The sequence below is a fragment of the Thalassophryne amazonica genome, chromosome 19 (genome assembly GCF_902500255.1).
Source record: "Thalassophryne amazonica chromosome 19, fThaAma1.1, whole genome shotgun sequence".
NCBI classification, from domain to species: domain Eukaryota; kingdom Metazoa; phylum Chordata; class Actinopteri; order Batrachoidiformes; family Batrachoididae; genus Thalassophryne; species Thalassophryne amazonica.
Genome location: NC_047121.1, coordinates 28211590 through 28229293, shown reverse-complemented (window position 1 = coordinate 28229293; position 17704 = coordinate 28211590). Strand labels below are relative to the sequence as shown.

The 17704-nt window shown below is 42.0% G+C and overlaps 1 protein-coding gene across 1 annotated transcript in view; it reads right to left on the bottom strand.

Annotated features, from left to right (window-relative positions):
* tecpr2 (tectonin beta-propeller repeat containing 2) overlaps nt 1–17704 on the bottom strand; it is a 96876-nt gene that overhangs the window by 12355 nt on the left and 66817 nt on the right. Inside the window, 2 exon segments of the mRNA XM_034195156.1 lie at nt 9815–9956; nt 10033–10181. Of these exon segments, the coding sequence (XP_034051047.1) occupies nt 9815–9956; nt 10033–10181 (291 nt within the window).

Here is a 17704-nt window from a genome sequence, read left to right as displayed (position 1 = left end):
CAGGTGCTCCTTCAGGACTGACGACAGTCCGTTTATGAAGGCGGTGCAGAGCGCAACGTTATTCCAGCCGGACCTCGCAGCCGCGATGCGGAAGTCGACTGCATATTCGGCTGCGCTCCGGCGCCCCTGTCTCATTGACAGCAGCACTGTTGAAGCGGTCTGTCCTCTGTTAGGGTGATCAAAAACCGTTCTGAACTCCCTCACAAACCCAGTGTAAGTGGTAAGGAACCGTGAATTTTGCTCCCAAAGTGCTGTAGCCCAAGCGCGTGCCTCACCACGAAGCAAGTTAATTACATAAGCCACCTTACTGGCGTCAGACGCGTACATTACGGGACGCTGTGCAAAGACGAGCGAGCACTGCATAAGAAAGTCCGCGCACGTCTCCACACAACCTCCGTACGGCTCTGGTGGACTTATGTATGCTTCAGGGGATGGTGGGGGGGTTCGCTGAACGACCAGTGGAACGTCTATATTCTGCACTGGGTCGGCAGGAGGAGGAGCTGCAGCAGCGCCCTGAGCGCGCGCTTCCACCTGTGCGGTGAGAGCCTCCATCCTGCGATTAAGGATGACGTTTTGCTCGGTCATCAGATCCAACCGAGCGGTAAAGGCGGTGAGGATTTGCTGCAACTCACCAATCACGCCTCCTGCAGACGCCTGTGCACCCTGCTCTTCCATTGGCTGTTCAACAGATGGGTGACGCCCCTCGGGATCCATGACGCTGGCCGAGATATCCTGTTGGGAAAGTGTGGTGACACGGACCCACAACAGGGGGCGTAAATGAACGGACAATGAAAGAGTCGAATATGAAGACTTTACTGTTGTGAATGAGCACAACTACCATACAGAGGACTACAGACTTTTGCAAACAGTCAATCCACAAAGGTGACGTGTGGGCAGGCTCGAGGATAGAAGAACCGGAACCACACGATTTCCTCCGCCACCGAACCTGGAGAATACTGGAGCCGCCAAGTCCCGAGTCCCCAGGTGGCCACCGTCTCCGAGTGTCGGATCTGGTACTGCTGGCGAGGAGCAGAAACAATAAGATGTGGGTGTGTGTACACCCAGTAACAACAATGGTGGAGATTCCACCTCCACCTCAAACACAGTAACACAGTAATGTGCAGCGCCTGAATGACTAGTTTCATGTGAGGAGTGAAGAGCGCCTGAATGACTAGTTTCATGTGAGGAGTGAAGAGCGTCAACTCCTCCACAATCCGCAAACCCCAGCTCCAGCTGCGAGTAATCACCAGGTAAGTCTGCAAAAGTCTCAAGAACAGATTACGTGCGTTCGGCACAATAACGGCTGAGAGTTTTACCTTAACAGGTCGATGATATCTCGGCAACGAGGTGGAGATGACGTCCGGGTTTTATGGAGTAGTATGATGAAGTGAAGATGGGTGACAGCTGTCATGAGATAATGAGTGACAGCTGTGGCGGCAGCGCCCTCTCATGCCTGAAGCCCGCACTTCAGGCAGGGCGCCCTCTGGTGGTGGGCCAGCAGTACCTCCTCTTCTGGCGGCCCACACAACAAATGTTCCATGTATGATAATATAGTGGCCGCTCTGTATGATGGAGGCAAATCTTTTCATAAACACAAGAATGACAACAGGCATAACATTAGACATGGTTGGAATGAGTGTGTATCTTTGTATCACACTGAAGCTCGTGAAGCCCATAGACTATGGGGCATGGCTGAAAGACCTAGGCAAGGCCCAGAACGTGACAATAAAAAACTTGTCAATGCCAGATTTAAGTATACTGTTAGCTTTGTATCCAGACATGAACAAGTTATGAGGGCTGATGCCATGGCCAACAAAAAAACATTGTATAACCATGTAAACGGTTGTGGATGTGGTCTAAATTGATTTCCGGAGTCTGAACGCACGGAAGTACACACGGAGGAAGACGTTGCATCATTTTACTTTTTCACCGTGCTCCAACGCCTAAAGAAGACCTCTAACGGTCGAAACATCGCGACGGAGCACTTTCATCAGCTAACTTTCATCAGCGTTGGCAAGCTAACTAGCTTGCTAACGCTTTCGTTTTTATTTTATTTTTTAGCACCGTTGTCGTGCGTTCGCTGTTGCCGTGCGTTACCTGTGCTGCTTCATGGCCTGTCTGGTGCCTTAACTAAAGCACTCCTTCTGCTGAATCACCTCTAAATTATTTACACATTATTCACTTTGCGTGTTTTTAGGAATCCGCTAGGTTGCGTAGCTACTAGCTCTTAGCCGATTTAGCATGGCAGCTTCTCCTGTCTCTCCCACACTTTTCTGCTCTGGGTGTGAAATGTTTAGTTATTCCTCGGCCTCCTTTAGCAGTAACGGTACTTGTAATAAGTGCAGCTTATTCGTAGCTTTGGAGGCCAGGCTGGGCGAATTGGAGACTCGGCTCCGCACCGTGGAAAATTCTACAGCTAGCCAGGCCCCTGTAGTCGGTGCGGACCAAGGTAGCTTAGCCGCCGTTAGTTCTCCCCTGGCAGATCCCGGGCAGTCGGGAAAGCAGGCTGACTGGGTGACTGTGAGGAGGAAGCGTAGCCCTAAACAGAAGCCCCGTGTACACCGTCAACCCGTTCACATCTCTAACCGTTTTTCCCCACTCGACGATACACTCGCCGAGGATCAAACTCTGGTTATTGGCGACTCTGTTTTGAGAAATGTGAAGTTAGCGACACCAGCAACCATTGTCAATTGTCTTCCGGGGGCCAGAGCAGGCGACATTGAAGGAAATTTGAAATTGCTGGCTAAGGGTAAGCGTAAATTTGGTAAGATTGTAATTCACGTCGGCAGTAATGACACTCGGTTACGCCAATCAGAGGTCACTAAAATTAACATTAAATCGGTGTGTAACTTTGCAAAAACAATGTCGGACTCTGTTTTCTCTGGGCCCCTCCCCAATCGGACCGGGAGTGACATGTTTAGCCGCATGTTCTCCTTGAATTGCTGGCTGTCTGAGTGGTGTCCAAAAAATGAGGTGGGCTTCATAGATAATTGGCAAAGCTTCTGGGGAAAACCTGGTCTTGTTAGGAGAGACGGCATCCATCCCACTTTGGATGGAGCAGCTCTCATTTCTAGAAATCTGGCCAATTTTCTTGGATCCTCCAAACTGACTGTCCAGCGTTGGGACCAGGAGGCAGAGCTGTGGTCTTATACACCTCTCTGCAGCTTCTCTCCCCCTGCCATCCCCTCATTACCCCATCCCCGTAGAGACGGTGCCTGCTCCCAGACCACCAATAACCAGCAAAAATCTATTTAAGCATAAAAATTCAAAAAGAAAAAATAATATAGCACCTTCAACTGCACCACAGACTAAAACAGTTAAATGTGGTCTATTAAACATTAGGTCTCTCTCTTCTAAGTCCCTGTTGGTAAATGATATAATAATTGTTCAACGTATTGATTTATTCTGCCTAACAGAAACCTGGTTACAGCAGGATGAATATGTTAGTTTAAATGAGTCAACACCCCCGAGTCACACTAACTGTCAGAATGCTCGTAGCACGGGCCGGGGCGGAGGATTAGCAGCAATCTTCCATTCCAGCTTATTAATTAATCAAAAACCTAGACAGAGCTTTAATTCATTTGAAAGCTTGTCTCAGTCTTGTCCATCCAAATTGGAAGTCCCAAAAACCAGTTTTATTTGTTATTATCTATCGTCCACCTGGTCGTTACTGTGAGTTTCTCTGTGAATTTTCAGACCTTTTGTCTGACTTAGTGCTTAGCTCAGATAAGATAATTATAGTGGGCGATTTTAACATCCACACAGATGCTGAGAATGACAGCCTCAACACTGCATTTAATCTATTATTAGACTCTATTGGCTTTGCTCAAAAAGTAAATGAGTCCACCCACCACTTTAATCATATCTTAGATCTTGTTCTGACTTATGGTATGGAAATAGAAGACTTAACAGTATTCCCTGAAAACTCCCTTCTGTCTGATCATTTTTAATAACATTTACATTTACCCTGATGGACTACCCTGCAGTGGGGAATAAGTTTCATTACACTAGAAGTCTTTCAGAAAGCGCTGTAACTAGGTTTAAGGATATGATTCCTTCTTTATGTTCTCTAATGTCATATACCAACACAGAGCAGAGTAGCTACCTAAACTCTGTAAGGGAGTTAGAGTATCTCGTCAATAGTTTTACATCCTCTTTGAAGACAACTTTGGATGCTGTAGCTCCTCTGAAAAAGAGAGCTTTAAATCAGAAGTGTCTGACTCCGTGGTATAACTCACAAACTCGTAGCTTAAAGCAGATAACCCGTAAGTTGGAGAGGAAATGGCGTCTCACTAATTTAGAAGATCTTCACTTAGCCTGGAAAAAGAGTTTGTTGCTCTATAAAAAAGCCCTCCGTAAAGCTTTTACTCATCACTAAAGAGTCAGAGCTCTATTGAGCTGAGTATTCCATTAACTTTAACTAGTAATGACTTCATGACTTTCTTTGCTAACAAAATTTTGACTATTAGAGAAAAAATTACTCATAACCATCCCAAAGATGTATCGTTATCTTTGGCTGCTTTCAGTGATGCCGGTATTTGGTTAGACTCTTTCTCTCCGATTGTTCTGTCTGAGTTATTTTCATTAGTTACTTCATCCAAACCATCAACATGTTTATTAGACCCCATTCCTGCCAGGCTGCTCAAGGAAGTCCTACCATTATTTAATGCTTCAATCTTAAATATGATCAATCTATCTTTGTTAGTTGGCTATGTACCACAGGCTTTTAAGGTGGCAGTAATTAAACCATTACTTAAAAAGCCATCACTTGACCCAGCTATCTTAGCTAATTATAGGCCAATCTCCAACCTTCCTTTTCTCTCAAAGATTCTTGAGAGGGTAGTTGTAAAACAGCTAACTGATCACCTGCAGAGGAATGGTCTATTTGAAGAGTTTCAGTCAGGTTTTAGAATTCATCATAGTACAGAAACAGCATTAGTGAAGGTTACAAATGATCTTCTTATGGCTTCGGACAGTGGACTTATCTCTGTGCTTGTTCTGTTGGACCTCAGTGCTGCTTTTGATACTGTTGACCATAAAATTTTATTACAGAGATTAGAGCATGTCATAGGTATTAAAGGCACTGCCCTGCGGTGGTTTGAATCATATTTGTCTAATAGATTACAGTTTGTTCATGTAAATGGGGAATCTTCTTCACAGACTAAAGTTGATTATGGAGTTCCACAAGGTTCTGTGCTAGGACCAATTTTATTCACTTTATACATGCTTCCCTTAGGCAGTATTATTAGATGATATTGCTTAAATTTTCATTGTTACGCAGATGATACCCAGCTTTATCTATCCATGAAGCCAGAGGACACACACCAATTAGCTAAACTGCAGGATTGTCTTACAGACATAAAGACATGGATGACCTCTAATTTCCTGCTTTTAAACTCAGATAAAACTGAAGTTATTGTACTTGGCCCCACAAATCTTAGAAGCATGGTGTCTAACCAGATCTTTACTCTGGATGGCATTTCCCTGACCTCTAGTAATACTGTGAGAAATCTTGGAGTCATTTTTGATCAGGATATGTCATTCAAAGCGCATATTAAACAAATATGTAGGACTGCCTTTTTGCATTTACGCAATATCTCTAAAATCAGAAAGGTCTTGTCTCAGAGTGATGCTGAAAAACTAATTCATGCATTTATTTCCTCTAGGCTGGACTATCGTAATTCATTATTATCAGGTTGTCCTAAAAGTTCCCTAAAAAGCCTTCAGTTAATTCAAAATGCTGCAGCTAGAGTACTGACGGGGACTAGCAGGAGAGAGCATATCTCACCCGTGTTGGCCTCTCTTCATTGGCTTCCTGTTAATTCTAGAATAGAATTTAAAATTCTTCTTCTTACTTATAAGGTTTTGAATAATCAGGTCCCATCTTATCTTAGGGACCTTGTAGTACCATATTACCCCATTAGAGCGCTTCGCTCTCAGACTGCAGGCTTACTTGTAGTTCCTAGGGTTTATAAGAGTAGAATGGGAGGCAGAGCCTTCAGCTTTCAGGCTCCTCTCCTGTGGAACCAGCTCCCAATTCAGATCAGGGAGACAGATACCCTCTCTACTTTTAAGATTAGGCTTAAAACTTTCCTTTTCGCTAAGGCTTATAGTTAGGGCTGGATCAGGTGACCCTGGACCATCCCTTGGTTATGCTGCTTTAGACGTAGACTGTGGGGGGGTTCCCATGATGCACTGTTTCTTTCTCTTTTTGCTCTGTATGCATCACTCTGCATTTAATCATTAGTGATCAATCTCTGCCCCCCTCCACAGCATGTCTTTTTCCTGGTTCTTTCCCTCAGCCCCAACCAGTCTCAGCAGAAGACTGCCCCTCCCTGAGCCTGGTTCTGCTGGAGGTTTCTTCCTGTTAAAAGGGAGTTTTTCCTTCCCACTGTAGCCAAGTGCTTGCTCACAGGGGGTCGTTTTGACCGTTGGGGTTTTTCATAATTATTGTATGGCCTTGCCTTACAATATAAAGCGCCTTGGGGCAACTGTTTGTTGTGATTTGGCGCTATATAAAAAAAAGTTGATTGACTGATAAACGATTTCTGGAAAGAGGTGAGAGGTCTTCATAATTATAGACCATCTCTCCCATGCATGGACAAAGGTGTTTCTGGAGCGGATAATATTGCAGCATTACGTAAGCAGCACTACAGTTCTCTGTTCAACTGCATAAAAGGTGATGCGTATGTGGATGACTCTGATATGAGTGATGATGCAATGAGTGTAATAACACTTAAAGTGTATGAGGTCATGCATAAAGCGCCTAACAACAAAGCACGTGGAGCTCCTCTCCTAGCTCTCAGTTTTACTGGTTTCAACGCTATCTATCTTGTTTGTCCCTGTTATTAAGCACAAAGCTGGAAAGGTTAGCTGCCCCGATAATTATAGACCTATAGCACTAGCCAGCATCTTATTGAAAGTCATGGAAAGAATCGTGCTTGATAGAGTAAATGGGTGTATTACTGCCTGTGATGCTCAGTTTGGTTTTAAGCTGAAGTATGACACTGACCTGTATATATGCTCTTAAGCAGAACCAGGACCAGAAATTAATCTGTCCTTATGTGCTTTATTGATGCTTCAAAGGTATTTGTTTGAGTAAACCATGGAAAAAAAAAGGCAAAGGGGAGTGCCTCAGTACACTGGGAGGTTTCTGGCCCACTGGTTTGGTCATCAGAAGATGCAGGTTAAATGGGGAGGCAGTAGATCGGCCCCTTTTGGAGTTTTTCAGGTGTCAGGTAGGGAGGAATTCTGTCCCCAGTTCTATTTAATTTGTATGTTGATAATCTGTTTATGTGACTGAGAGCCTGTACCACTGGGTGTATGACTGGTGAAATGTTGGTGAACCATTTTATGTATGCAGATGACCTTGTAATCCTCAGTCCAAGTAGTGCTGGTTTGCAGCAACTCCTTAATATACAACCCCTATTCCAATGAAGTTGGGACGTTGTGTAAAATATAAATAAAAACAGAATACAATGATTTGCAAATCCTCTTCAACCTATATTCAATTGAATACACCACAAAGATGAAATACTTAATGTTCAGACTAATAAACTTTATTGGTTTTGTGCAAATATTTGCTCATTTTGAAATGGATGCCTGCAACACATTTCAAAAAAGCTGGGACAGTGGTATGTTTACCGCTGTGTTACATCACCTTTCCTTCTAACAACACTCAATAAGCGTTTGGGAACTGAGGACACTAATTATTGAAGCTTTGCAGGTGGAATTCTTTTCCATTCTTGCTTGATGTACAACTTTAGTTGTTCAATAGACTGGGGTCTCTGTTGTTATATTTTGCACTTCATAATGCACCACTCATTTTCAGTGGGTGACAGGTCTGGACTATAGGCAGGCCAGTCTAGTACCCACAGTCTTTTACTATGAATCCACGCTGTTGTAACACGTACAGAATGTGGCTTGGCATTGTCTTGCTGAAATAAGCAGGGACGTCCCTGAAAAAGACGTTGCTTGGATGGCAGCATGTGTTGCTCCAAAACCTGGATGTACCTTTCAGCATTTATGGTGCCATCACAGATGTGTAAGTTGTGCTAACTTTGTGCTGATAACAATCTGAATGGTCTTTTTCCTCTTTTATCCGGAGGACACAATATCCATGATTTCCAAAAACAATTTGAAATGTGGACTTATCAGACCACATCACACTTTTCCACTTTGCGTCTGTCCATTTCAAATGAGCTCGGACCCAGAGAAGGCGGCGGCATTTCTGGATGTTGTTGATGTATGGCTTTCACTTTGCATGGTAGAGTTTTAACTTGCACTTGTAGATGTAGCGACGAACTGTGTTAACTGACAATGGTTTTCTGAAGTATTCCTGAGCCCATGTGGTAAGATCCTTTACACAATGATGTCAGTTTTTAATGCAGTGCCTCCTGAGGGATCGAAGGTCACGGGCATTCAATGTTGGTTTTCAGCCTTGCCGCTTACGTGTAGAAAGTTCTACAGATTTTCTGAATCTTCTGATTATATTATGGACTGTAGATGATGGAATCCCTAAATTGAATGTTGAGAAACATTGTTCTTAAACTGTTGGACTATTTTTTCATGCAGTTTTTCACAAAGTGGTGGTCCTCACCCCATCTTTGCTTGTGAAGGGCAGAGACTTTTGGGGATGCTCCTTTTATACCCAATCATGACACTCACAATTAGTGTCCTCAGTTCCCAAACGCTTATTGAGTGTTGTTAGAAGGAAAGGTGATGTAACACAGTGGTAAACATACCACTGTCCCAGCTTTTTTGAAATGTGTTGCAGGCATCCATTTCAAATGAGCAAATATTTGCACAAAAACAAAAAGGTCTATCAGTTTGAACATTAAATATCTTGTCTTTGTGGTGTATTCAATTGAATATAGGTTGAAGAGGATTTGCAAGTCATTGTATTCTGTTTTTATTAACATTTCACACAATGTCTCAACTTCATTGGAATTGGGGCTGTATGTGTTGAATATGGTGTCCAATACGGTATTAAATATAATGCCAGCAAAAGTGCTGTTTTAATATGTAGAACCAAGCAGAACAAATGGCTCAAATTTCCAGCATTCAAATCCAACAATAGTCTTGTGTTCTGTAAAAGGTGTAAAGACCTGGGTAATTTCATAACAGATCAAATGAATTATGATGATGACCTACGCTATATACTATAGCAGATATCATTGCATGAAAGTTTAGTCTCTGTTCCACTCAAGTCAACGAGGCTCTGTTTAAAGCACATTGCACACTGCGGTACACTGTCCATGTGTGGGTAAATTACAAACAAATCTAGTATACAGAGGTTGTAAGTTGCGTACAATGATGCCATGAGAATCCTTCTTAGAGTCCCCAGAGAAGTGAGTGCCAGTCAGATGTTTGTTACTGTAGGGGTGTGCACTTTCAATGCACTTTAAGTTTATGCATTGCCTGGATGACTCTGTAAATAGGATTATTGCTGCAAATTTAAATCCCACTGTGAGCTGCTCACGCTACTATTCCAGGCTGAGATTGCACTAATTTAAATGTATGTATTTTAACTGATTTTATTTAATTTTCTATTAATTTTAGAGTTTTTATATTTGTTTCTAATCTGTCCTGTTTTATATGCATATTTGAAGACCTTGAGTCTGACACAAAAAGCTTCATTCACTTATAATGAGCTTGTCCCATTTCAAAAGCTGGTTGGAAAATGGACTTCAATTTGCCTGAAGTTGAGGTTCTTGTAGCCCACAGTCTGCCATAATCCACTGTCCTCTGGAGGAGTGCTAATGCAGCATTTAGGAAAACCCCATCACACCCACAAATATTATGTGGTACCCACCAGGCACCATCTCCCAGTCCGTCCCAACCGGCATCTCATCACTCAGGCCAGTCCTGACAAAGACGCTCCCTCGGTTATCCAATGCCCACAGAAGACGGTCATTAGGACTGGTCTGAATACTGACCAGCTGGACTCCCACAGGCTGAAATCCACATAAAATATTGTAATAAGTGTGAGGACCCAGTGCAAATGATTACAGTTATGTACGCGTGTGTTACCAGTGCAGGTGGTTCTATGTGGATCCAGGCCGGCAACATCATGCTCGGGTTCAGAGGCTGAGTTCCGACTCTGAAGTAGACCACGCCGCGACTGTCCACGGCCCAGACGTTCTGACTGCCACAACTCACGCTGACAAGACGCACACATCCTAAAACACACAGTTGATACTTCTGTGATTTAAATAGCAGAATGTTATTTCTGCTATTTTGTTACACCACAGAATCCTGAAGGAGCCCGAAACCTTCAGAGCTACTGCAAGAAGTGATGAGGATGATGAGGAGAAAAAAGCAAGAATGATGTGTTTTTGAAAGTATTTTGACAGAATTACAACCCTAAACAAACAAACAAACAAATAAATAAATAAAAACGTCGGGACAAACTGGAAAATGCAAAAAATAAATACATAAATAAATAAATTTCATTGCAGACAGGATGAACCCAGCATTTCAAGTTTTGATATTCATCTTCATTTCATTTTTTTTTATCCATTCCTGCATTTCAGGTCTGCAACACATTCCAATAAATGTGGGACTGTGGCAATTTATTCTAAATGTAAGGATGAAATCATCACTTTTACAGCCATTTTTCTTGAGACAAATCAGGGGATGAAGACATGAACATTGGCAACTTATGGAACATGTCTTGGAGTTAATTTACATCAATCATTAAGAAATACAAACAGTATGATACTGTGTGGTAAATCTGTGTCATGTAAGCAGTTCTTAAAAATTGAGTGACCATGCTGGGAGGAGACTAGTGAGGGAAACCACACAGGCTCGCTCTGAAAGAATTATAGGCTTTTGTGGTTGGCAGTGGAGAAACTCGGAATGGTGCAACATTTACCTGTTGCATCCACATTCAGAGCTTCAGACTAGAGGGGAAAAGGATTATAAAACAGGAAAACAGACCAAATCTAGGCTTGGGTTGGTTTCCCATGTGCCTTCTGGCAAACTGCATCTGAAATTCTGCATGTTTAAAGAAATCCTCCTCCATGCCACTTTATCATGAAGATGATATAACAGACAAAAGTTGACATTATCAGTGATTTAGAAATGTTCACGTATCCATCCACTGACTCAAGAAAACTGGCTGTAAAAGTGATGACTTGATCCTGATACTAAACTGCCCCATTCCTCACCTTTTTTTTTGTTAACGTGTTGCAGACCTTAAAGTGTAGGTGACACCAAAAAATGTGCAGAAATAATCACAAAAAATTATGAAATGTTGATATTTTAAAAAATCCTGAAAAATAAAAGTCGATGATAAATGCACGGGTGAAGGATAAACAACAGCTGTCTGAAGCCTGCGCTCTATTTCAGCCCTCAGCCATGACCATATTGTTGCTATGTCATCACAAGAATGGGACCTGCTGATTCAAGCCCAAATCAATTGTAAACACGGCGAAGGTCAATCTGTTTTCGGATGATTTTTTTATTGTGTGAAGCTTTTTTTTTAATGAAGTCCAGTCTGAAGGTGTTTCTAAAGAAGCTGCGTGAAATACAGCCTTATGGTATTGAGCCTTATTTAGATGACAATGAGAGAGACTCAACATTGGAGTAAAACCTTCAGTCTGATGACAGTGACGGTATTGGCAGAATTCAGAACACAGATTGGCGATTATAAAATGAATAAATGAATGCATTTGGGTGCAGATTATGAATTGCTGTTTTGTTTTTTTTTTGCCAGGTCTTTGGTCATAATCAACTGATAATAAAATAAAATAGTTTGACTATCTTTGACATATTATTAAATATTAAAACCATTCACACACACGCAGTAAAACTAAAGTCTTACCTTTCAGTGAGATCATCTTCAGTCCACGAAGACATACCCACATTGAAAATGAGGTCTGAAAATAATTTAATTCCTTATCAAGGCTGAAGAAAAGTCCCACTGTGACACATAGCGGCCAGTTGTCCTGCTGCATCAATTCGGTGGCAGGTGAAATCCGTTAATTGTCTGTGGCTGCTGGTTCGAGTCTGCTGTGAGATGAGTCTCCTCTTCCTCCATCAGGCCGCTTTGTGCCACAAAATGAAAGTCGGCAGCAACTCCTTCATTAATAAGCATCAGTGGATTAATTGGACGCGGTAAAATTATCCCATGATCCACAAACAAAAAATGATAGTTAAAATAATCAGTTTTGCCTCCGTGTGACGTGGAGAAACCCACAAAAAACCATGTGTGAGCGCTCCTCAAAATAAGCGTTCCACCTGCCAATCAAAAGGCTCTGCCTGATGCATGAAATGATCATAATGTGAAAATAATCAGTTTTGCCTCAGTTTTAAGTGCTGAAGCCACATGACATCGTGCGAGCGCGCTTGTCAGTATAAGTGTTTCCACCTGCCAATCAAAAGGATTATGCTGGCGAGAATAACCATTTTCACAATGAAAACACGGTGCAGCTCTGACAAGAACCACTCGGTGGAAATGGAGCTGTCAGTAGCCTTTAAAAATCCATAAATTAATGGGACTAATAAGATAATGGTTCTGGCGCTGATGCCACTTCCTGCTTCTTCTCCAATGTCGGGACTAGCCAGGAAGTTCCTGGTTTTTAGTGGCGCGCAGTTCAAAATCCGAGTATTTATCTCTGCAGCAACTGTGCACCAGGAAAGAAATAATTTCAAACTTTAATTTTTGTCTTAAATACTCAAATAAACATTACATATGGTGTCACCTACACTTTAAATGCAGGAATGAATGTATATTAAATTAAATGAGCTTGACTACACAAAACATGAAATATTTTGGGTTCATACTGGCAACAATGAAATAGAAGCCAAAGTAAAAGTAAGAAACCCTCCATGTTTTTATTATTATTATTATTGTTATTATTTGCATTTTCCATACTGTCCCACCTTTTTCTGATTTGGGATTGTACCTGTTCATTGTTCAGAATTTACTTTAATGCTTTGAAGATTTTCGTACGTTTCTGAGACCGTTTATCAGTTCACAGTCTGAAGGAAAAACATTACAGGTCCCAGAAATAAATTAGGGCATCAGTTGGAAAACAAGCAGCAATCTTGTCCAGGAGCAGAGTCCTGCTTCATTGACGTGTTTCAGACAAGATATCAGGTCAGAGTGCTTTTAGGGGGGGAGATTTGTCTTTCAAATTTGATTGACAGTCTGACCCACTGACTTTTGACCTGTGAAATTCTCACTGACATACTGATGTCTCATCATCTTTTCCACTTTTACCAGAGGCCATCAAAATATGGCCATCGGGCATTGTGAATGCTTTGCGCCTGTCCGTCTGTCCGTCCATCTGTCTGTGCTCAGCATATGTCCAGTGCTATTACTGCTAGTCTTCAACTTCACAGGGAACATTCTTGGGACACAGACCTTGACAAGTTCAAAGACGGCTAACCTTGACCTATTTTAAGAGCTCAAAAGGTCATATTCTGTTTCCTATTTTGTGCTATGAATCATGCAAATCTGCTTTTTTTTTTGGGGGGGGGGGGGGGGGTGACAGCCAATCATAACAGAGCGTGCACGCATGCGTCATTTCAGAGCTCAGCAGCTCGTCTGAGAAGGAGGCTCTTCACTCAGTGATCAAATGGATTATTGTGATTATTAACCATCAGATGACAAGGAAAAACCTCTTAAATCATTCTAAAGTCAGTGTTAAGCAGGAATGAGGCCATTTTAAGCAGAAACAAAGCAATAATCAGTGACCCTTTGAACTGACCGACACGCAGTGAACGCAACAACTAGTAGCTCATGTAGCTGTCACGCTCTAATGATCTGCAAATCCTCTTCAACCTATATGCAACTGAATACACCACAAAGACAAGATATTTAATGTTCAAACTGATAAACTTAGTTGTTTGTTGTGCAATATTTGCTCATTTTGAAATGGATGCCTGCAACACGTTTCAAAATTTGGGACGGGGCAACAAGACTTGGAAAGTTGCCGAATGCTCAAAGAACACCTAATTGGAAACAGGTGAGTGTCATGATTGGGCATAAAAGGAGCATCCCCACAAGGCTCAGCCGTTCACAAGCAAAGATGGGGCAAGGATCACCACTTTGTGAACAACTGCATGAAAAAATAGTCCAACAGTTGAAGAACAATGTTTCTCAACGTTCAATTGCAAGGAATTTAGGGATTCCATCATCTACAGTCCATAATATAATCAGAAGATTCAGAGAATCTGGAGAACTTTCTAATTGTAAGCGGCAAGGCCGAAAACCAACATTGAATGCCCGTGACCTTCGATCCCTCAAGCGGCACTGCATTACAAACCGACATCATTGTGTAAAAGATCTTACCGCGTGGCCTCAGGAACACTTCAGAAAACTATTGTCAGTTAACACAGTTCGTCACTACATCTATAAGTGCAAGTTAAAACTCTACCATGCAAAGCGAGAGCCATACATCAACAACATCCAGAAACGTAGCCGCCTTCTCTGGGCCAGAGCTCATTTGAAATGGACAGATGCAAAGTGGAAAAGTGTGCTGTGGTCTGATGAGTCCACATTTCAAATTGTTTTTGGAAATCATGGACGTTGTGCCCTCCGGACAAAAGAGGAAAAAAAAACACATCCAGATTGTTACCAGCGCTAAGTTCAAAAGCCAGCATGTGTGACGGTATGGGGGTGTGTCAGTGCCCATGGCATGGGCAACTAACACATCTGTGATGGCACCATCAATGCTGAAAGGTACATCCAGGTTTTGGAGCAACACATACTGCCATCCAAGCAACATCTTTTTCAGGGATGTCCCTGCTTATTTCAGCAAGACAATGCCAAGCCACATTCTGCACGTGTTACAACAGTGTGGCTTTGTAGTAAAAGAGTTTGGGTACTAGACTGGCCTGCCTGCAGTCCAGACCTGTCGCCCATTGAAAATGTGTGGCGCATTTTGAAGCACAAAATACAACAACGGAGACCCCAGACTGTTGACCAACCGAAGTCGTACATCAAACAAGAATGCGGAAGAATTCCACCTACAAAGCTTCAACAATTAGTGTCCTAGTGTTAGTGAACATGAAATATCTTGTCTTTGTGGTGCATTCAATTAAATATAGGTTGAAGAGGATTTTCAAATCATTGTATTCTGTTTTTATTTACATTTTACACAACGTCCCAACTTCACTGGAATTGGGGTTGTAATAATAACAAACAGAAGATGACTGCTGGGATGAAATTAAAGGTCAAATGGAACAATATTGTCTGAGTTGTCAAAGCTGCCAGTGCTGAGTTTATTAGGCTGAGAGACGCTGCAGAAAGTGTGACAGACCATCATGTGGTCACTGATAGTGAGAAGGGCAGAGGAGCTAAAAACAGATCTGCTCACTTCAATCAGGTTACAGTGTGACGCAAATCGACCACTACACACACACACCCACGGTCTCCATCCTGACCTCTGGCACCACACGCAAGACCAGAATTCCATCACAAGCCTGTTACACAACCCACACCTGTCATTCTGAAGGATAAACACAACTGTGTGACTGTGTGTGTCTATGAGACGGACATGTGGTTTGACGTGACTCTCACTCACACACACAGACACACACACACACACACACACACACACACACACACACACACACACACACACACACACACACACACACACACTGAGGTTGTGTTTGAGATTTGCTACCAAAGTATGTCTCTTTGAGTACTGAACCACTTATTCTGAATGTAACATTAACGCACCCCATTGTGACACTGTAGGTCAACAACACCACCTCACTTGAGATGTCCATAAACCTTGATTCTAAAAAAAATGACATTTGGATTTTCTATTTCATTAGACAAAACCAATAAATTACTAAGGTATAAACATCATTTTTAAGTTAAGAGTGAAAACCTGACTTTTTTGTAGGTAACAGGTGGCGTACAAGACAACACAATGTTGCCAATAAACAAATAACAACAAAAATAACTGTAAAATCCTGATGAATTTGAACTCAATTTTCTTATAAATTGTAGGAGACCTGCTAAAAGAATGCAGATCGAGTTCATCTTAAAAATAATTTTGTCTTTAAACATGAAAAGTGATGAAACATTTTTTATATTTATATTCATGTGCGAATACAAAATTTAACCTTTACTTTTAAAATGTCTTCAGCACAGTAAATGTGCATAAAACCTTTTCACAGTGTGTGTGTGTGTAACAGAATGGATTTGTAAAGCATTTTTCAATCGGAAACACATGGTCAATGTGCTTTACAATGATGCCGCATATTCACCCACACACACTGATGCAGGCATGCTGCGATGCTCCACTATACCCCTGGAGGACCCTGGGGGTTAAGGAGCTTTCCCAAGGGGCCCCGAGTGATTTTCTGGCCTGACAGGGATTTAAGAGGATATATATATATATATATATATATATATATATATATATATATATATATATATATATATACACACATATATATACACACATATATATACATACATATACGAGGTCTATTAGATAATAAACCGACCCTTGTATTTTTTTTTTAACTATATGGATTTGAATGACGTGCGATTACACCAATCGTGCTTGAACCTTCACGTTGGAAATTATCTGGTTGTTTCAGCGGGGTGTCAGCCTGTTGATCGGCGCTCGGAGTGCGCCGCGCTCTCAGACGCTGTGGGCGGTCTTTAAACCGGCTGGAGCACTCCTTAATCTGTGTAATCCCCATAAAATTGTCCCTGAAAGCCATCTGAATTTTTCGAATGGTGTCCACCTGGAGGTCTCTCACAGTTTCTGGAAAAAATTTGATGCCAGCAAAGCTCCAAATCGTTCAGACATTTATTCGCAATAAAAATCCGACGAGAGGGGTGGACCACTGCTCACACAAAGCCTGCTCACAGGCGAATGACGCAACCGACAGGCGTGAAAAAACTCACGCATGCGCATCAGAAGGTTCAAGCATGGCTGATGCAATCACACCTGATTCAAATCCATATGGTTTTGCAAAAAAATAAAAAGGTCGGATACTTTTCTAACAGACTTCGTATATATATATATATATATATATATATATATATATATATATATATATATATATATATATATATATATACACACACACACACACCCTACCAGTCATCAGATACCCAGCCCCAAACTGGCCACAGGAGGAAATAGATGCCACTTATGTCAAGACACAAAACCTCCTCATAATACACAGAGATTTTCACCCAAAGTCCAGCACCCTCAGGTTCTATAAGCACCAGAAAGAGAGAGGGTGAGGATTAGTGAGTGTCATAGTCACAATCCGGTATGAGATGAGGAGCATCCATGAATACATCAGAAAGATGGCCCCCTGAGATCAGCTGCTACCAAAATGCCTCAGACATCTGAAGACAGACTGCGATAAGGAACAGGAGGAGGAGATATCATGGAAGACCAAGCCCCTCCACAGGATGTACCAGCGACAGGTAGAGGAAGTGTCTGACATCAGAAGTCCTACCAGTAGTTAGAAAAGGCCGGTGTCGCCGACCACAGTCCACCTTAAAAATCGGTCCGCCCTGCCTTCACTGCACATGCATCATCAGCCGTGGTTCACGGAATAACACCTCATTTCTGCTTCAAACTGCACTCCAGTCATCATCTATCTCAGTGACAGATATCTGAAGCTTTGGTACAACAATCATTTCCACATAAACTCAGCATTATTTCATCATAAAAAATGGATGAAGTGAGCAGAGCGCAACTGCGCATCA